This window comes from Ovis aries, chromosome 13, assembly GCF_016772045.2.
Source record: "Ovis aries strain OAR_USU_Benz2616 breed Rambouillet chromosome 13, ARS-UI_Ramb_v3.0, whole genome shotgun sequence".
NCBI lineage: Eukaryota > Metazoa > Chordata > Mammalia > Artiodactyla > Bovidae > Ovis > Ovis aries.
The window spans coordinates 15366676-15389045 of record NC_056066.1 but is presented as its reverse complement, the minus strand read 5'-3'; the positions used below and the strand labels follow the sequence as shown (position 1 = coordinate 15389045).

The window sequence follows — 22370 nt, the reverse complement described above, 5'->3', positions numbered from 1 at the left end:
GATTCTTTGATAAATGACTCACTGGTACCTGTGAGTTTCTTTTTCTTTTTTTTTTTTTAGGGGTTGTGATTATAGTTAGTGCCTCCATGAGCAGAAGAAATGTGAGAACTCATTGAGTTTTGGGCTAATGCTCTTCTTTCTCTTTAAATGATATCCTATAAATATTAGGCTATCATAAAGCAGGTACTACAGATGGATGAAGGTGACAAGAAGTTAGCCTGAAATTAGCTCATAGCTGTCTCTCCCATCCAACTTGTATCTAGTACAGGAGGGAAATTATTAGCCGTAGAGGTCAGTAAGCATTCACTATCAGTATGATTTTTATTAACTGAACATTGATTATCTAAATTCTGAAAGCCAGTGAAAAATATCAGGTTTACGGAATCAAAACTTGCTAGAAACCTAATCCTCCCAGGGTTCCACCACTATGGGTCTGACATCACACCCAGGATGCAGGATGGAATGAGGGGATACCAACGGATTTTCTCTTTCCTAATCCACACGACTTGTTGACAGTTCATCTATGGTACCCTGGACCCCATACAACACTTGATGCAAAATATCTGGCACAGTTTTCTGGTATATACTTAAATATATGCTCTCCTGGAGAAATGACGATACAGTCTCCACGTGGGAAGGGTATGATGCACGAACTGAATATCCCAGAACATACTCCACGGACCTTCCAGGGAAGGAGGCGAGTTTTCCGGGGAGCCTGCTCTTTGCTCTCTCGTGGCCCCTCCTGGCCCTAAGGAAGGCAGGGGGTCAGAGAGCACAGGACTTTAGGTCTCATAACCTCACACGCCCAGGGTCACATGTTTCCATGACCAGGACAGAGGCAGAGGTGACACGTGTCTAAGCCTGCACAATAATCCACTTACCCCCCCTTCTTAGCCACAGAGATATCACAGCGTGATGACTGGACAGGATTTTTCACATCCCCTGCCCTCGTATCTTCATTGATCCTCTAGCCTTTGATCCGAACTCGAAGGGGGAGGACAGAGCCAATGGTGGAGGGGCGGGGGTGGGGCCCAGACGGAAGGACAGCTGAGCTCCTGGATCCAGGGCAAAGCAGCTGCTGGCCTGGCCTCCCTGCCCGTGACGTGCTGTAGCCAAAGACAGCACTGTTGGTGCGGCTGCTTAGGGAGGCTGTACCACCCGCCCGTAGTGGCTGCTGCAGATTTAAGTGCTCTCGGTTGGGGGGAGTCTGGTCCCTCGTTTTCAGAAGCAGAGGATGCAGATGCCTAGATGGTTTTGCAGACCTCACCCCCCAGACCCTGGTTCCTCACCCACAAAGTAAGAGGGTGGGTGGGCCTGATTGTTCTGTAAAGGCCCCCAGGTCTTATCGAGGCCACAGGGTGGGTGAGGGTAGTGGGCCTAGAGCTTTTTTGAGATTCCCCCCTACCGGCCCACAGCTTTGGATGGCACGTGATAGGGTTTATGCTTCATCTTCGGAGATGAGTCCTGTCCCTATCTGCCCTCGCCCCTTGGACAAAGAGCCCAGAGATGGAAGAGGACAGGGAGGCCAGCTGGACAGAGACAGGACATTAGAATGCAGATTGTGGAGCTGGGGCTGAGAGCCTGGGGTTGCAGATAAAGAAAAGAACCCTAATAACCTGAATGTTAATGAGCCGACGTTGGTGAAGCTACGCTCCGCTGAAGAGAGGTGCTGCATTTATAATCATGTCTGCAAAGCAGATCCTCTTACAGTAAGGACCGCCTCTGATATGTGGCTCCATTTCAGTGAACCTGGTGTCAGTCACCTTGGACCCAAGTGACCAGGAAATCCTCCCTCTCACACCTGCTGTTTGTGGGGACCTCAATCGGGGCCGGAGAGTGTGGTTTCACGTCTTGGGCAGGGTGAGAGGCTGAGGCCTCATGCCCCAACTCATGGGGTGTCAGGACTGATCCTCGGGGAAGGGGTGCTTGGCTGGCTGTGGGGAGGGCAGTCCTGGGTCCAGGAGCCCCACGCAGCACCATAAGAAGGGGTGATGGGAGTGCTGAGGCTTCAAACTGGCTTTAGGATGGCTGCGCAGGGAGCCAGGGTGGCCATCGGGAGCTGTCAGTGAAGCCAGGGACGGGCTGGGGACACATTTCCTGCTGCAGGAATGGGGGTGCCCCATGGGGCTTAGGGCCTGTGAGCCTCTGTGAGCCTGTAGAGTGGGGTGCAAACTTGACAGGTGCCAGAGGTGCTCGTCTGAACCTGACCATCTGCCCACTCCCCGTTATGGGTTGTGCCACCCTGGACAAGTCGCTCCCTTTCTCTGAGGTTCAGCTTCTTTACCAGCAAAGGGGCTGGGTGACATCTACCTCATGCAGCAGCTGTGACAATGTCAAGTGCTACATCCCGGAAGCCTCCGTTCATCGAGGGCCTGACACCTGGGCCACTGACAGCCGTTACTACGTAGTGATTTTCACCGTCGTGTTGCACTGGCCTCTTGAGTTTGACTCCCTAGCCCCTCCAAGGAGGCAGGCATCAGACCAAAATCTCCCATCAGGAGGCCAGGCTATCGGGGAGGCTGAGGGACTGTGACTTTAATTCTGGTTCCATCACTCCTGTGCCAGGGGAGGGCAGAGAAGTTAATTTAATCTTCCAGAGCCTCTGCGTCCTCTGCACAACAAGGTGAATGCTATCACTTCATCCCGAAATGTTTTTTGGATGGGCAGCAAATAAACAATATCAGAAAGCCGTCTACAAACACAGGCAGCTCACTATGGGTGTGGACCGGCGCCAGACACCAAGGAGAAAGGAAACCCACCTCCATCCTGGAGCCTCGTTAGGTTAGACACCCTCGTCAGACCAAGACCGGAATTGGGGAAATGGACCGACCTGCTGGCGTTCATCGCCTTCCCTTTCCTTTCTCTGTTCCCGGCAGAAGAATTGTGAGCGCTAAGCCCCCGCGGGTCCTCAACGAGAGGGGAACAAACGGGCTGGGAACCTCAGAGTGGAGCATCACACGCTGGATGGCCCGCTGCGTCTCTCTGCCATCACCACCCCACACCCGCAGCAAGTCACCCAGGGACGTTTACCTTCCTCCTACCTATGGACCCACGTTCCTACCTAGACAGGTTTTCGTAATTTCAACAGGACACTAGTGCGATCAACGCACAGGCGCCTGAGAAGGGCTCTAAGGATCATCGCAGTCTGACCGCTTCACCCTTTGATGAAGGAAGGATGGACTCGTGAGTGCTTCTGGAGTACTCAAGGGGAGGGGGTGGCACTGCAGACATGAACTGTGACCTGCCACCGCCTGACGGCAGGCGAGGAGGTCAGGAACAGCAAAGGAGACAGAAGGGAACACGGGTCACAGTGCCCCCACCCTGCCCCGAGCGTCCCACAGCCGCCCTTTCTCCTTTCGTCTCCGTGACTCGTGGCTGGTGAGAGCAGGAATGATCTGGTCCTGACACACTGCTTTGTTATCGAAACAACTTCACTAGCCCATGTCATAAGATGCTTCCCGAGCTCCTGTGCACTGTGACACCACGAGCAGAGGACACGTGAGGACCCCACCGGCCCCAGGCGCTGGTCTCCTTCCCCTGCTCCCAAGCAGACTGGCTCCAGCCGGCAGTGGAGCGCCGAGGCTCCCTCTCCCGGCCTCCCTGGCCCCAGCTCAGCCGCTCTCTGTTTCTTGGTGGCTAGGGAAGACCTCAGGGCTCCTAGACAGTGCTTCTCACAGCCCCCCATGTCATATACTCTGTTTGGTGGGTGGCCCAGAGTTGGAGGCTCTGAACTGGCCATCCCACCTCCCCCAGACGTCTCCTGGGTTGGGCTCAGCCCACCCGTGAAAGAGTAGAGGTCTGCCCAGCTTAACAGCCCTGTTTCAGGTGATGCCTTCTCGCACAGACCACTCACTCTAAAGACGGAATCTGGACTCTTTCCCAACTTTTAAAAATTTCCCCTTTCGTCCGACTGTCATAATCCCTTCCTCCACAGTTCCATCCAGACCTTTAGTCAAATTCATGGGCTTCCCCCCCAATCTTCTCTCGAATGAAATCTTATCGGCCTTGTTGGAACGGAGATTTGTGTAACTGAACCGAATACAGTTAAGTCTCTGACACACGGGGGGCTTCGGGTGGCTCAGCGGTAAAGAATCTGCCTGCAATTCAGCACATGTGAGTTTGACCCTTGGGTCAAGGAAGACGTCCTGAAGAAGGAAACGGCAACCCACTCCAGTGTTCTTGCCTGGGAAATCCCATGCGCAGAGGAGCCACGGCAGGCTACCGCCCATGGGGCTGCCAGAGAGTCAGGCACGGCTGAGCGACTGAACAACCACCCGCACGCGAACCTCCACGGTGCAAACTTTCAAAGATCCAATGTGCGCGGACACGTTCAATCGTGGGAGTGAGCTTACGGGTCTGGGGTACACTGTCTCACGCGAGCACCCTCTACAGGTGGCTGTGCTTTAGTGTGCTTTACTGTGAAGTACCGCATAGAGCACAGCAGCATAGCATCTTGAGTTCAAGCCCAGGATGTCTGGAGGCAAGTGCAAAAGCAGTCGCGTACAGTTAACTGTGTTAGTCGGGTATCGAGGCTAACTTTCTTGGACTTACCTACAAATCGGGCTTATGCAAGTGCTCCTGAAATGGAATGTGCTCTCGGAACAGAACTCGTTCGTACGTAGGAGCCTTGCTGTATTCCCAAGTGATAAACTCTGAAATCTAACTGTGACTTCATTTTGCCATCCAATCCCTTCAGACACCAAAATTTCTCAAACAATGCCATAGGTGACAGTGCAGATGTGGCCGAACATCTGTGCTAGGTTACGGGCATGCACATTTGGGTAAGCCATTTCCTTCTCCAGAGGATCTTCCCAGACCAGGGATCAAACCTGTGTCTCCTGCATTGGCAGCTGGGTTCTTTACCACTGAGCCACGCGGGAAGTTGCTAAGCTCTCAGAACAGTCCTGTTAATTAGGTCGGTGTTTGAGACTGTGTTGTTTGCAAAACAAAACTGGAAGGCCTCCCACTGAGTTCTGTTACCAAAAAAGGGGTGTAGCTGTTTCCTGTTTTAACCCAGGCCTTCGCACCTCAGCCATTCTCAACTTGCCACCACTAAGGATCCCTCATGAATCACCTCCCACAGGCTTCCTTGCTTTAAGGAGGCCATATTCTTAAAAACACACACACACACACACACACACACACACAAAACCTGGTTTTTCGTTTAAGGTAATTTAACCCAAACACCAAGAAATGCCCAAAGTTACTGAATGGATTGTTGGCCTGTCCAAAGCAGAAGCGCCCACTATACAGGTAGCTTGTAAAACCTTATAGTGGGTAAATGGACAGTTTCCAACATCCTAAAAAAAATTTTTTTTTATTGGAGAATAGTTGGTTTAAAATGTTGTGTTAGTTTTTGCTGTACAGTAAAGTGAATTAGTTATACATATACATCTATCCACTATCCCTTTTTTATTAAAGATTCTTATCCCATGTGGGTCATTACTGAGTATTGAGAAGAGTTCCCTGTGATATACAGTAGATCCTTATTAGTTATCTATTTTATATACACCAACGGACTTCTGTCTGTTAGTTGCCTAGCTGCATTTAACTCTTTGTGACCCCATGGACTTTAGCCCACCAGGCTCCTCTGTCCATGGAATTCTCCAGGCAAGAATACTGGAGTGGGTTGTCATTCCCTTCTCCAGGGAACCTTCCTGACCCAGGGTCTCCTGCATTGCAGGCAGATTCCTTATCATCTGAGCCACCATGGAAGCCAAATAGCTTTTTATAAAGTATTAAAACATACCTTCCCAGATCCCCTGGGATTGGCCTGAAGCCTGTGAAGTACCAGACCAAGGATTTCTTCCTCCCTCCAACTTTCTTGGGTCTCAGCCAATGAGTTGGTCAGCAATCCTGCCACCCAGGCTGAGATCCCTTTGGGGCTGGTTCTATCCCCTGCACCTGTCTTCATACTGGCTTGGCTCTAGAGGTGCAGGTGGTGGGGTTGGGGGGCTTCTGCACCCCCCCCACAGAAGCTCCTCCACAGCCACACGGTGGTGCTCTCCACCACAGGCTTTTTAAAATGATTTTAATAACAAGGACTTCCCTGGTGGCTAAACCAGTAAAAGAATCCACCTGCAATGCAACAGACACAAGACACAGGTTTGATCCCTGAGTTGGGAAGATCCCTGGAGGAAGGGAATGGCTACCCACTCCAGTATTCTTGCCTTGGAAATCTCATGGACAGAGGAGCCTGGTGGGCTACAGTCCCTAGTAAGAAAGCACAGACACAGTAGGGAAAACAGCCACTCAGGGCTAGAAAGACCAAATATCTCGGCTCTGACCAAATTCTGCAAAGGTTAAGTTTGAAGAATCTACACCCAACGTGTGTCCTGACATCGTCTCCAGCAAATACATTTTATCTGTTGGGTTGCTCCCCCAAAAAACTTCATACCTACAGAAACTGTCAAGTAGAAATAACGTCTTTTAAGTCCATTTCCTCAGGGGCTCAGAAAGCTCTACATACATTCTCTCATTCAGCGCCTACTCTTCTCTTATGGAGGTGGAAGGCAGGGATTATCATCATTAAACGGCACTTGTCAAGTGCCCTTGTACTTGTGCTGTGAATCAGCTATGATCCTAAGCGGAACTGAAACCCAACCGAACAACAAACGTGAAGAATTCGACAGCTCGTGAAGTCTAAGCTAAGAAAAGTGACCACCATAAGGAACAATATGTGGGCAGGCCAAACAGAAAACGAGATTTTCTATTTCTTCCTATGTTTATTTGAACTGATAACCACATATGGATGGGTGTGAATGTTTTTCCTGTAGGCGTGCAGAGATATACATAAATATATAGATCTCTATATGTGAACCAAACTATCATTATGTAAACAGTTCAATTCAGTCACTCAGTCGTGTCAGACTCCATGGACTGCAGCATGCCAGTCTTTCCTGTCCATCACCAATTCCTGGAGCTTGCTCAAACTCATGTCCATCAAGTTGGTGACATCATGCAACCATCTCATCCTCTGTTGTCCCCTCTTCCTCCTGCCTTCAGTCTTTCCCAGAATCAGGGTCTTTTCAAATGAGTCACTTCTTCACATCAGGTGGCCAAAGTTTCGGAGTTTCAGCTTCAGCATCGGTCCTTCCAATGAATATTCAGGACTGATTTCCTTTAGGATGGACTGGTTGGATCTCCTTGCAGTCCAAGGGACTCTCAAGAGTATTTTCTAACACCACGGTTCAAAAGCATCAATTCTTTCTTTATAGTCTAACTCTCACATCCATACATGACTACTGGAAAAACCAAAGCCTTGACTAGACGGACCTTTGTTGACAAAGTAATGTCTCTGCTCTTTAATATGCTGTCTAGGTTGGTCATAGCTTTTCTTCCAAGGAGAAAGTGTCTTTTAATTTCATGGCTGCAGTCACCCTCTGCAGTGATTCTGGAGCTCCCCATAATAAAGTTTCTGTTTCCATTGTTTCCCCATCTATTTGCCATGAAGTGATGGGACCAGATGCCATGCTCTTCGTTTTCTGAATGTTGAGTTTTAAGCCAACTTTTTCACTCTCCTCTTTCACTTTCATCAAGAGGCTTTTTAGTTCTTTTTTGCTTTCTGCCATAAGGGTGGTGTCATCTGCATATCTGAGGTTATTGCTATTTCTCCTGGCAATATTGATTCTAGCTTGTGTTTCATCCAGCCCAGCATTTCTCATGATGTACTCTGCATATAAGTTAAATAAGCAGGGTGACAATATACAGCCTTGACATACTTCTTTCCCGATTTGGAACTAGTCTGTTCTATGTCCATTTGCTTCTTTACCTGCATATAGATTTCTCAGGAGGCAGGTCAGGTGGTCTGGTATTCCCATCTCTTTAATGCAGAGATATACATAATACATAAATATATAGCTCTCTCTATATGAAACAAGCTATCATTATATACACGTGGAATCACAAATCTGCATGCAGTTTGCATTTTGGAGTGTTTGGGCAAAATCATTTTTTGGAATAAAACTCAACTCCTTTACAGGTATTTTCTTTAACTCATTTGGGCATTAAATATCCAAGAGCAATTTATTAAACACTAACTATACATAGGCACATTGGCTGGCTTTGTTTCTTAAAGATTTAGTTATAAACATCACAGTAGCTACTATAGGTGTCTGGAACCTAGAATGGCGCCTGATCAATCATAAAAATTCAGTAAATATTTGTTGGACGAAGGTATGAATATTTTGTGTGTTCTCCATGGCACAGGAGTTTGAGGACTCAAACCTGTTCATAGTGATCTTTTGCCCCCCCCCTTTTTTTCCTCTCTAACAATTTTCAATAAAAGGCGCCTGAGAGGAAAAAAAAATACTTTGAGCACAACCTCGTCAGGCTTTGATTCAAATGGGATGGTTTAGGGGGAAATTTCCATGATGGGAAGAGATAGAGTTTGAGATATTTTTATGACAGAGATAATGATGATGATGATGATAAAATAATCACCACGGCTCTGAGAACAAAGACATTAAGTACATATCAATAATCAGAAGAGGTGGTGCAGAGTGAGTGAGCCCCTGGAAAAGCATCACAGCGGGCAAAGTGAGTTCGCTCTCAGTGCCAGTCACTGCTGCTCTGCTGCAAGAAACGAAGCCCCAGCATGCCTCTCTAAGAGGACACTGGGGGACAATTCTATGGAGGGTTGTGTTCCAGGCCACCGGGGAGGGCTGCCTGCCCACACAGGGCCAGCCGGGAAGGGGGGCATTCACGCCATGTGGGCGAGCACATGTGGCCCAAGAGGGCATTTCATTTACAGCTTCCTCCTGGTGGATCAAGCCCATTGGTTTTTATCTCTCAGATCTACGTGTCATTTCCGTCTGCCACGGCTAACATGCAGCGCTCTAAACAAATGTGCTCTTAGGGCAGCAACGCCTTAATATAAACTGCATTTAATAAAACTGGGAGGGACTCTTCGAAAGGAGGGAGGCAGGTTTGGAGAAAGTGGCTGGAAGAAATTTGCAATTAATATTCCAATTTCTCCTTGCCGTTCAAATTTAAGAGCTTTTTCAAAACTGTATTCGTCTCTGTTATTACATCCTTAATTAAATTAATTTATATGGTGAATGCTCTAACGATGCTGCTGGAGATTTTCAATCAAAAAGCCTTATTGCAAGAGACAATGTGTGTGAAGACCTTGAAAAAAGAGAGGCGCTAGGCCTGGAGCAGGGGGATATTTGGCTGTGACACCCGATTATTGAGGGGGTCGTGGCAGCTTTCCTGGGCCTCCACTGAGGTCGTTACTTCATTTTTTAATTAAGCTAAATTAGGTCAGGGAAAACAAAATGAATCTCGAGAGCTGCCCTCACAGGGTTTTTCTCTCTGGCAAGCACCATGGCAGACGATGACATTTCTATTGAGTCATTCTACCAGTAAGGTTGTGCCTGCCCGAAACCCTGAACAAAGACAGTACCTCTCAGCCTGATCAGCTGTATCATCAAAGGAGAGGGAATCAGGACTTGTCCAAGGACACAAGTGGCTCAGCTATGGAAAAGGCCAGGCTCAGAAGTTAGTACCAGGGCCAGTGACTCATCCAGTCCTTTCTGCACAGACATGGTCACAGACCCACTAGGGGTTTCCAGGGCATGTGCGTGGTGTAACTGTAGAGCTCTGCTGCCTGGCACACCAGCAGCACCCGATACTCATGAGTGGATGTTAACCTAATGTGCCTGTGTGCTCAGTTGTGTCCGACTCTTTGCGACCCCATGGACTGTAGCCTGCCAGGCTCCTCTGTCCATGGGATTCTCCAGGCAAGAGTACTGGAGTGGGTTGCCATTTCCTCCTCCAGGGGATCTTCCCGACCTGGGGATTGAACCCGCATCTCCTGTGTCTCCTGCATTGCGGGCGGATTCTTTACCTGCTGAGCCATCAGGGAAGCTCTAACCTAATGAAATGTTAGTAATAAATCATGCCTGTGCCTAAGATTTGATCTCTTCCTTAAGTGTCAAACCACTATCTCTAGAGCAGAGTGTCATCAAACCAGAAGGACCTCCCAACCCTCTGAAGCTCATTTCTTGCTCCCTATGTAGAGCTGCTGAATTTGCTCCCTTATCTTCTAAGAGTGTATTTCTAGGATTTACTTTGAGCATTTCAGAGGATGTAAGACCCAGTGTCTTTCTCAGCCACACAGTAAGGGATAGGCTTAAGAGATGTGTCCTTGATGACTTTGTGCTGCTAAGTAATGCCCTGATACTTCACCCTACACCCCACCAAGGAAAGGGTCTCTACAATCCACACATTACACAGGAGGAAGAGTGCATAAAAGAACGTTCACTTGCATAAAAGAAGGGCCCATCAGCTTTTCTTTCTTTCCCATATGAACCAAGTTCTTTGTTTCTCTCAAGAATGAAAATTCCTTGACATCACCAAGTTTGGCTGCATGATGAAAAGTTCCATATGACAAAACACATCAACTGCAAGAGAAAATTAAACAGGAAAGAAAAAAAAAAAAAGGCAAACCAAACACCCAGCACTATTTGATCTTGCTTTAAATGGAAAGTTTTGGACACTTAAGAAAAAAAAAAAAAAAGGCAGCAAGTGCCTTTTTAATGGATTTTATCCACAGGAGAAATGATTACAACCAGAAAAGCTTTAAAGTGTCAGCTGGTGATGCATTTTTCTTTATCCTTTTATTTTTATTCAGAAAGAAACTGAAGGCATATGGCAAAGTGCATCATTAATTTCTTATTAATTTCATAATAGGAAGGCAACCAGTTAAAATAGTAGTGCTACAACTTTAAATTACTGAACTTGCTTGGTATTTAATGAGAGATTTAGCACAGCAGGGATTCTATTAAATTAAGTTGTGCCTTCACATCACAGTGGGAAAACAGGTGTATATTGGTTTAGAATTATGGAAATGTTGACTAATTCCAAGGCTTGTAATCAAACAGCAAGGCACCCTGTAATATTTTTTCCCCGAGAATATGCATTAATCTTTTATGTCTGGTCCCATTTCTTCCCGTCCACCAAAGCTCCCAGCTGATAGGAAACCGCTTTCATGTTCTTGCTGGAGCTGTTAAGGGTGATGCTGATCAGATAAAGCAATACATAAATGCGAGATGCGGACTCTGCTCCCATTCACCTAATTTGAAATGGCAGATGTAGCAACAGTGTGTGTGCTGTGAAGCCTCGGAGCTTACAAATCAGACCTGACTTCACAGAATTTTCACTTAACCTGCCTCAAGTAATTGGGCAGAGGAAATTGAACCGGATGAAAAGAAAGCCGAAAACAATCCACAAACCGTCTTTTCCAACCCCAGAATTCTTGCTCTTAATAAGGGGGTTCCAGAATCAGCAGCCCTGACTTCTGCATGCAGAGCATTTTAGAGCAAAAAAAGAGACATGAGTAACTGTTTTTTTTTTTTTAATGCAAAAGATGCTATTTGTTTGCTGAGAAAGGGGTCAGAGTGAGATGTCCGATGTCCCAAACAGAAGCAAGCTCATCAGTCATTTGTATGAGTTTCAACACAGCCCATTTGTTAACTCGGGGTTTTGAGGAGCATCTTCACGCATGAAAATGGCATGTTAGGAGTTGTGCTCCTTCCAGTGGAGGGGATGAACTCAAATGAACCAAGCTTCACATTAGTTTAAAATAGGATGAGATTTGGCACCGACAGACCCTAAATGCTATAATAACAATTCATCATCTCAAGTAATTTGTTTAAACACATAGAAGGGATTTTTGCACACTAATTACTGTAAAGTATTTCATTCTAAAAGAAGGAACACCAAGTGGTCTCTGGGTTGGATTAGGAGCCTGGGAAATAAAAATTATTATTTTTTCTGCCATAGACAGTAAATACCTTGGTTGCTTCATTCAATAATGTAACCTAACACTGCAACCTCCCAGAACTTACACTGGAAAAATTCCATTTATACAGGGAATGAAGCTGAAATAATACTTGAAGAAATCATCAGGCAAAGCACTTAGACCCAGTAAAATCTTCCCTACTAAAAAAGTACCTAAGACGTTTCAGAGAGAAGTAGTTAAATTAAATTAGGAGGGAGAATTCTGGTATTACACTTGCTTTTCTGAATCTCAGTCTGTCTGATTTGCTCACACAAAAAGGGGAAAACCAAAGCAGTGTGGTTTGAGACCACAGTTCGTAATTTACTACTTTTTTGTTATTACCAAGTTAATGTTTTGAAAACCTTTTACTGAGTATCTTGCCACTAAAATATATGATTTTCAATGGAGCTAAGGTGAAGTAAGCAAATGCTATCTTCTCTGGGGGTGATAGGGTATCAAATGACTTGTGTACATAGGTTTGCATGACAGATAAATGATAAGACATTACAATTATACCCTGAAAACATTAGGGACATCATGTTATTTTTCTTTTACTCTTATCAAACCAGGTTTCAATAAAATCATTAACACAGCACTGCTTACCAGAGGTTCTTCATTATCAGCAACACACATCATTCTGCCATTAAATAAACTCATCCCTGATATCTGAATCAACGGGGAAAACATCCCAACTAGCACAGAGAAATTTATACCAGCATGCACTAGATAAAACGGTCACAGACCCCCAGAACTCATGTATTCGGATGCAGCAGCTACAGCCAACATTAGTTCATTTCTAGTGAATGGTACCAAATGTCCGGTATGACTGGGAAGGAAATGCAAACAAAAAATTGTAAGCTTCGTATTTTCTGTTCTCTATCGACATGAAGCCACAAATTGGGCATTAAAACATTGACTTTGTTAACCACCACTGACTGTTTAGAAGCCATTAGGAGGCTGAATATTACGGCTGTGCAGAGTACATTTTGTCCTTTCAAAAGAAAAATCTAAGGACTAAATTTGAAAAGAGGCTCCTGGTGAGTAAAAGCTTTTCCTTTTCCATTTGCTCCTCTGGTGTACTGCATGCGTGTGTGTGTGTGCGTTCTTCTTTTCCCTTGACAATCGCTGCCCACCCAATCCTCTGTAGCCGCCACTGTGACCCAGTGGGGTCATTCTGATTTTCTGGCCAGGGGACACACTCTCTGAGAGGTCTTTCCGTCAGTATTAATGCCAGCGCTTCTTGAGGGGCTGGCTAGCCGCTCTGGCTGCTGCAAAGGGGACCGAGGGCCAGGTCTGGGGGGGTCGTCAGCACACCCTCCTCAAAAGCCCAAAGTCATTTTTGGCACTAAGAGCCCATCACTAGAACCTTCAGTTGAAAGGACCATTTTCAAGCAATAAAGTGATTTTGGTACAAAAGTAAACCGACTCACCCCAGGTAAAGTTTTAATATTGTGCAGTGCATTCTGGGCCTCAAGTGCAGCTTTTCTTGTATAAAATGTTACGAAACAACAACCTACAGAGAGAAATGAAAAGGTTTTAGAAATTTCGGTGAATGCTTTGCTCAGATATAATGGAGACTGGGGCGAACGAGTCAACTACTTAAAAGGATGCACAATTTAAAAATAAGGTGCACGGCAACAGTAGTAACAACAGCTCAAGCATTTACCCAGCGCCTTTCATCCTAAATCATATTTATTAGCTTTTCCCCACGTTGGGGAATCAATTCATAACTGCGCACCAACTACCGGGAACCCGGGTCTTCAGGAACGGGGGTGGGAGGCCGTGGGCGAGCTGTCAATGGGACTTGTGGCGCAGTCACAGCATCAAGTGAAGTGTTTAATCACAACCACAAGAGCAGACACTTATATTAACTATAATTGTCTTAGAGGCTATCTCTAGAACATCATCCTTTTAAAACACTTTCTCAACTCCGAGGCTTAGACAACCGGATAACAAGCTGCCTAGGAGCTGAGAACAAGCCCTCTTCTTTCCAATTTCCATCATAGCACATAATGCGAAGTTCCACACACAAAACATGCAATAGTTGTTTGCTGAAATGAAAGACTCTATTTTAGCCAGTTGAGAAAGTGAGCTTCAGCCTGTGCCTAAAGATACTGGTTAACATGGGTAAACCAGATGAAGACACTGGTTAATAATCTGTTAATTAACATAGTGTTTCTTAGCACAACCAAGTGTAGATAAAAGGGATAAAAACCTTTAGAAATTAAAAGAAAAAGATGCTCCCTCTGACCTGCCTGTCTTGGATGAGTTGGGTGGAGAAAAAGAGGCAGAGAGATGCAGTCACACTCAATTAGCTCTGATTCTTACCCTCATGCTTAGAGAGATGGGGAGAGCCTCGAGAGGTCCTCAAATGCCAAGTACAGCAAGTGGCTGGACAGAAATTCACGGCACTAAGGCATCAACTTTGGCTCTATTTAGGGGAATGATGTAAGACCACGGACAGAAAAAAGTGGCACATTTGGAGAGCAGGAAGTTGGCATCACAAACCATCAAAGGTTCCAAATCACACATTAGCATCTACTTTTCAGAACAAAAAACTCATTGGAAGGAGTAGGAGAAGACAAAGCACTATACCACCCCTACAGCATTCTGAAATACATGTAAGATGCTTCCTCCTTATTTGGGAAAAAGAACAAAACTTGGAACCTTGTCATATACTATTTCACTGGAGTCTACTGAGATTAAATATGCAAATCCCTCACCTTCTGGATAAAGGAGAGTATGCTCCTAGCTTTTTGGCATTTAAAAACCTCCATGTCTCCAAGGATGGGAGACTCTTCACGTGTTTAATTTGCATGAAGGGAGGTATATGAAAATTATGAAGGGTCTTTAAAGAATCACAGATGGACAGAGTGGGCCTTTACATATGAGCTTGCCACTTCAGCTACTTGACTTCTTAGACCAGAGTGTATCTGGTCATGCTGCCTGGTGGTAGATTATTTTTCCTAAACTGATCAAATTAATGTGCGATTTTCAGCTCCACTGGCATAACCTAAGCCCAGAAAAGCTATAGGAACTGCTTTAAATCAAGGAATGATTTTAAACAGCAAAGTCCAGTTCCAGCTTCTGGTATCCACTGTAATCACTTTAAGAGGAGGAAAAATACCAATTATCTTCTATTAGACTTGATACAGAAAGAAAAACATGGAGAAAAAAATCGTAAAGGAAAAGAACACATAAAAAAAGAATGTATAACTCAACTGCTATGCAGTACAGTAAAAATTAACACAACATTGTAAATCAACTATATTTCAATAAAATCGAAAAGAAAAACAGAAAAAGACATTATCTCTGTCTTCTAAAAGCTTCTAACAACCAGACTCTCAGGAAGTTCTCCTTTTTCTCTTCTGGGCTCATGGGCTTGGCTTCTGGGTAAGCAAGCAATGGGGATGCTCTGAACTTCGACTTCAAAACTGAAGCCTCAGAAAGGGGCAGAATCTGACGCTTTCAAGCAGGTAGATTTTAGGGGTATGACACTTAAAAGAGAGAAGCTTTCAGATGCAGTAGAAGGCACAGAGCAGTTTGCTTGCCTGGAAAGAAGGCAATTACGGAAGAGTTTCCTAAACACAAGGAAAACAAACGCTACTCCGGCCAAGTTCAGAGACAAGAAGAAAAGCTAAGGTCAACCTAAAAGACCAGTGGAAGGGCAGGGGAACCTGTCATGGTGACTGCCATGCACGGCAGGACAAAAGCAAAGAGGAACAAATGATGTAAACTGAGGCAGACTTCTTATGGAGCCACCCTGGACCCAGTGCGGTGGTCTCAGGAATAGAGTGGTCCCCACTCTCGCCTTAAACACCCAAACAAAATTCCAACCACTTTCCACGGCCTGGAAGTCCACTAGGAAGGTGTAGTTCATCTGCCCCTGAAGCAACAAAACGCTGCCCTTGAGGAAGGAATATTTAATTGTTCCTAGCGATTCACACCTTAGTATGAATTTGGCAACTCCAAGTGTTTCCGTCTTGAACAAGGTTCTTGGTGAACAGACAGTGGTTTCTGTGTTTGTTTTGCTTTGAGAAAGTTTGAAGCTGATGTCTGAGCAGCATGGGATGGGGTGAGGAGGGGCAAGAAAGCAGAGAAGAATCTAAGGAGTGAAGGAAAGGTATTTCAAATCTCTAACTCTCTCCAATTTCATGCAGGGTCCACTCTGCCTGTGCAGCTGAGAGGGTGACCTCAGAGATCTGCCCCTGACAGCCCTCTCTGTGAACTGTGCATACCTCTTAACTCTTCTCCTGGGCTGGCCAACAAGTCGGTTTGGGTTTTTCCATAACATCTCAGGGAAAAACCCAAATGAACTTTTTGGTCAACTCAATACTTTAGTCCCATTGAAACAAAGACTCTGGAAGAACATGCCCCCCAAAGCTCTAGTTCTAGCTGTAATACAAAGAAGACTATCCTGGACACCACTGCTGACTCGCCTCCCCTTCACTGCTCACTGACTCCCAATCCGACAGTGCGTCCCTGGGTACCACGCACTTAGGACCTTTGAAAAGAGGCAGCCTATCCCCATGTGGGCATGGCCCCCGTGGCTTGGTGACTTAGAGCTTGGGCTGAATTTCTGCCCCAAAGTGTAGCCTCAGCTGGATGCCCTCACGCAATGGACAGCTTGCACCAGTGTGGGGGCTCTGGGGGAAATCTCACTCCAAGACTCTTCTTTTGGTTTCCTACTTTCAGTTCCTGGATGCCTTGGTGGAAAACACCTTACTTTCTCTATACCTGAGTTACTTGTGCTGCATCACCTCGAAATCAACGCACAAAAACCAGGGCTGCCCACCACTACTTCCTCCCTGAGAAAAGAACCCTACCTGGATATATAGCCAAAAGGTTTCATTCAGAATAAATTTAACAGTCAAAACTATTCCTTCCCTTTCCTGGGCGAAAAAATGTCTTGCACTTCACTCCGCATGCATACTAATTGATTTAATAAAAATAGCGTTTGATTAAGTTATCAGAAAAATCTGCAGTAGAAATAGAGAACTCCCAATTTCAACATTCATCTCTGAGGCAGCCATTTGTGGTTTTCCCCCGATGGGACTTGAGTCTGGATGTTTCCAGAATAAGAATGTGTTTCAGAGACTCTTGCTTCTCTGAGTCCTCTCCCAGCTAAACAACCAGACTTTTTAAGCAACCGGTCCACTTGATATGCTCATTAACATCTTAAGATTCATTGACGTGAGGAAATCATTTCAACACACGAAGGGAAAAGTATCATTAGTATCTGCCCTAAGGTGATGGTGATCACCATGGCAAAAGGTCGGGGAGAGACTCCAGGTCCTAGAAAACTCATGGTAATGTAACAGGGTGGGCAGTTTCTTTCCTGCCTACCCCACCTGGATGGACAGCTGTTAAGGCAGCCACATGGCTTGTGGACTTCCCCGTGCCAGCTGTAACTCAGGTGTGAAGTTCAATGGATTTGTCCGCAGGTCAGCTGTAACACCAGATGGCCCTGCAGTCTGATTCTGGGACAGACCTTTCTCCTTTACCAGGTTCTGCTTCCAACATCCTTGAAGGTGGGTGGTTAAACACCGACCACAGTTCTGGGCGCCCTTCAGCTGTAAGCGGCTGTGCTGTGCGCCCAAGGGGACCACCCTTCCGGCGTCAGCATCACTCCTGGCACCTGCTTTCTCTGCTGCCCATGAGTGCAGAGCAAGGCTTGCTCTACATCACAGAGGGGAAGTGACCTGCCAGGGAATTCCAAGGATGGGCAGGGGCAGAGGCTTCAGCCAGGCTCAGCCCTCCTGTTTCTGGCTCTGGGCTCTGCATTTCTCTTCTCTGCCTGTCTGACACAGTCTCATAAGCACTCACACTTTATGATTCTTGCCACCTTTATCCTCTGGCTCCAGAGTTTCTGCCGGTGGCAGCAGCTGGCTTAGAAAAGATAAACCTGCTGTCCCATGCCCAGGTGATTTTAAGGCATCCCACTTTCCAAGAGTTTCAACAATTCATTGCCTTAATAAGAGCTCTGGATTCTGGAGTGAAAAATTAAAAATTCCATCTTTTGCATGTCTATTCATTGGCCCCACCCCTTACTCCTCACTGAAAGTGAAAGTTGCTCAGTCATGTCTGATTCTTTGCGACCCCACAGACTATAAGTCCATGGAATTCTCCAGGTCAGAATACTGGAGTGGCTTGCCTTTCCCTTCTCCAGGGGATCTTCCCAATCCAAGGATCGAACCCAGGTCTCCCACATTGCAGGCGAATTCTTTACCAGATACACCACAAGGAAAGCCCTTACTCCTCACTAGGGCGCTTTAAATTCACACGTGAAATGGGTTTAGGGGTAAAACCTGAGAGGTGATCCCAGAACCAAGTATCGGTGTCTCAGGTTTGTACAGAGTCCACCAGTGACGACTCCTCACTGACCCCCCCCCCCCCCAGGTGCTGCTGGGTCTGTACATATAGCTGGGGGTGGCACATGAGCACTTACTGGCCATTACTGTCTCCCGTGAATTCATTTTGCAGCTTAACTGTGAATACCTGGCTAACCCCTCAGATGGCCACTTAAGCCAGATCCATTTGGATGGTAAAGAAGTCTAGACAGAAAGGTCCTGGGGTGCAGAGCACCTACGGTGAAGGCGACCGGTGTGAGGCCTTGCCATGGGCATCTCTGGATGATCAGGAGGCTGCCAGGGGGTGCTGGGCCCAGAGAGAATGAGTCGGGGTGGGGTTGGAAGCTTTAGAGGGCCCCAACTCCCAGTAGTTGGCAAGTTCAGCAATGTGGCTGTGCATACTCAGCTTGTCATCAGTATTATAATAGTGAGGTATGATTAGACCATCTCGCACCAGAAGTTGAGAATGGTAATTCCCAGAGACGCCATGAGCCACCTACTCCAGATAGGGATGTTGGTGTCTGACTGACTGCCTCTCCTCACAATTTCTGCTGCCATTAGAGGTTCCCTCAGATATTCTGCCAGCTTCACTGCTGAATAACCAGAGACACGGTGATGAGGTTTTTGCTGTTTTCAAAGATAAAGTCTCAGATGAGATGGGCCAATGGTATCTACACAGAGACACACACACAGCAGTCGTGTATTTAAAGCCATCAGGAAGACGCTCAACTTTACTGAAAGATTTTAATTTTAAATGACCAAGTAAACTTATCCTCAAAGAAACCATCTGGATTATCACCAATCTTTTCAAACCACAGCTGTTTCTTTTGGAAAGCTTGACTTGGAGACTTGGTAAAAATATGCTCAAGGAAAAAAAAAAAGGCACCGCTTATGTAGAGAGAATCAGTCTATACCACGGCCTGTCCAGAGTCAAACAGCACCGAATTCACATTCTTCGGTGTGAAGGGCTGTGTAGACACTGCCTGAGAGAATGATCCTGAGACTGGATTTTAAAATTAGTTCTGCCCTGAAGAAAACTGACCCCACGCTTGTTAAGGAAACTTTCTCTGAGGCTACCAAACTGGGGAGGAAGGAAACGGAGGTCTGATGCTCTGAAGACACCATTTTACTAAAAGGCAGTTTTCTTCAAGTCTTTAGCTCTAAAATATGGACAAGATAGTTTTTTGTTCTGTGTGTTTGTTTTTAAAGTATCCAGGTATAGAGATGGGAAGTCAGTGACTTGGATGCTTTGCAGTTATTCAAAGAGTCACTTGTCAGCTGTAGGGTAGAAATTTCAGATCACATGCCAACAATTTAGACTCTCAGCAACATAGGAAGCTGGTCATTCCCCACGATTCTCCTCAAGCCACCAGCCTGGATGGACGATAAATTCTCTTTGAAAGGCTGCTCCCATAAACCTGAGAAGGGGCCTCTTAGGAACATTCCAGGCCTGACTGATAATTCTTTAGTAATATCTTAATATGGGAAATTATGGGACGTTTTCTGAAATACAAACAACAACTTGAGGATGGACGTTGAGAAGGTGTGGCAAGCTGGTAAAATAATAAGTGCAGAGCTTCTGGTCTTGTGCACCTGGACAGCTGACCCTCCAAGTCAACTCCATCCCCAGGGTAAAAGAGGGGTCGCCCACATCCTCAAGGTCATTCCACATCTCAGTCCAGAAATTTCCATCACTGTCCAAACCCACACAAGTAAACACTTGACAACGACCACAGAAAGATCATGCGCAGACTGAACCTTGTACTTATTTATTAAAAAAAAAAAAAGAAAAAGAAAGGGAATAGTCCTGGCGGACAGATTCAGCTCAAGCTACATTTGAATTCAAGACAGCAACAGAGTCATCATGTAGTGAATTGAAAATTCCCTTCAAGTCTGCCTTTGAATTCTAACGGGCCAACAGATCAAGAGACCGAGGCCCTGCAAGGCTAAATTAGTGAACCCTCTATGGTTTTTTTTTTTTCTTTCTTTCTGTGAATGAAGCTCTCTTTTGTCTACACATTTGCAAGCCAAGCAGGCGCCTCCTTCACACAACTGAATTGCTACTGGGATCTTGGCTTCTTGGAGAGTTAGTTGCCAGTTTAAGTCAGAAGAGGACAGGCTCCTCCTCCTCCCATCATTGGCTTTCTCCCTCCATCTCAGCCACTATGTAGAGAATTTCATGCCTCTTTCAAAGTCCAAAGGTCCAAAGGTTTTCGGACTTCGTGGGGCATCCTGTGCTCTAAATGAAGCTCTCGCCCGGTGAGACTCTCAACCATGGGCCAAGACGCTTTCAGTTTCTACAAAGCAGTTAAAGGCTCAAAAACCCCATCAAAAATCCCCTGAATTAAAACTGTAAAATCAACGTAGCTTTGACCTTAAAACAGTAGTTTTCCAGTGGTCTAGCAGGTGGCCCTCAGCATCATGAGGAAAAGGACAATAACGAAACCCTGTTCTTCCAGCTGGTCCCCCGGGAAGTGTAGATGGCGCGCTTTTACTAACTTAGGGCCCCCATGGCCCTTGGTCTTTATTCTTTCCTCTTTGTCCTCCAAATGTGCTTGATTTACGTGCAACATGGGTATGCGACTGAGGTCACAGCGGCACTTAAGATTCAGTCCCCTGGAGCCCTCCTCCACTGTTGGTGGAGATGTGAGCTGGTGTAGCCAGCACGGAAAACAGCATGGAGGTTCCTTAAAAAACGAAGACTGAAGCTGTCATATGGTCCATCTACCTCACTTCTGAGCACGTATCTAGAAAACACTGGAAACTCTAATTCAGAAAGATACATGCAGTCCAATGTTCACAGCAGCACCGGTTACAATAGCCGAGCCACGTAACCTGTGTCCATCAAAGATAAACGAAGAAGATGTGGTACACACACACAACGGAATACCACTCGGCCGTAAGAAAGAATGGAGCGCGGCCACGTGCAGCAGCGTGGGTGGCCCCAGAGATGATCACACTGAGGGGAGTGAAATCAGACAGAGGCAAATGTCACATGACACCATTTGTACGTGAAACCTAAAAAATAACGGAGATGAATTTATTTACAAAAACAGAAGGAGCCTCACAGACAGAGAAAACAAACTGATGGTTACCCAAGGGGACAGGTGTACGGCAGATAAAAATTAGGAGTACAGGACTAACAGATACACACCAGTACATAAACACGCACACGCACACACAATTGATGAACAGGATCTACTGTAAAGTACAGGGAACTATACCCAATATCTTGCATTAATAACTCATAATGGAAAAGAATCAGAAAAGGAGTCTGTGAACTCTGTCAGTCTGTCTATCTACTGTCCATCCATCCATCATCCACCACGTGATATATACATCTATATATGCATCTATCTATCTGGATCACTTTGCTAACAAAGTAACAAAGTACTGTAAAAAATCAACTACAGCTCAATAAAAAAACTACAACATTCATTCCGCTGGCTGGTAGACACATTTCTGTATTCCAGAGTATGATTTCCTCAAGGTGGCCCATCTGAACTGCTGCACCAAGCTGGTTGTGATAACATCAACTGAGATACAAAGGCAAGGAACTGTAAAGAGCAGCAAAGCTGAAATTCCTTTTGGGAAGCACCGGCAAGAAGATGAAAGAGTTTTGTATCCCATTTTTTTTTTTTTTTGCTTTAAATGCAAAAGTAAGAAAAATAAAATTAGAGGAAGTCAATGCACCACCTTTCTGTCTGATTCCACAGAATCACAGAAACTTACAATGATTAAGAGTTAACTAGAGTCACCCAACTCTCCAGCTCCCTTCCATCTCAGGTGAGCCGACTGCCCACAATCACGCAAGAGGCTCAGAGCAAAGGCTAAGTCATCCGCATCATTAGTGGTTGACAACAGCCTTCACAGTCAATGCCATTACAGGAGCGCCCTCCACCAAGCAGTCCTGGTAGCTTCCGATTTCCTCGGAAAGATTCCAGAACCACTTTAACCTTCTCCCATGTCACTGAAAACGTCTTTTTATACCTGAAATCTCTCCTGTTTTAAACCAGTGGTCTCCTAGGACAAGCCACTGTCTCCCTATCTAAAAGTGAGACTCCAGAACAAGAATCACAGCTCCCCAATTACAAATGCCACATCCTGTAGAAGTCAACTTTTCATGAAACTGTGATAGGCACCCTGATGTAAAAAGTAATGCCATCTGGCCACCACCTAGGGAGCAGAGATGGAGCCATCGTTCTGCTTTCAGTTCTTGAATTACGTGGACACCG

General features: G+C 45.8%; 1 protein-coding gene across 36 annotated transcripts in view; it reads right to left on the bottom strand.

Annotated features, from left to right (window-relative positions):
- Positions 1-22370, bottom strand: part of CELF2 (CUGBP Elav-like family member 2) — a 555810-nt gene that overhangs the window by 92985 nt on the left and 440455 nt on the right. For all 36 annotated transcript variants that reach the window (XM_042230301.2, XM_060397192.1, XM_060397193.1 and 33 more), the window contains one exon: positions 13216-13298. In XM_042230301.2, coding sequence (XP_042086235.1) covers positions 13216-13298 — 83 coding nt within the window. The remainder of the gene's footprint in view (positions 1-13215; positions 13299-22370) is intronic.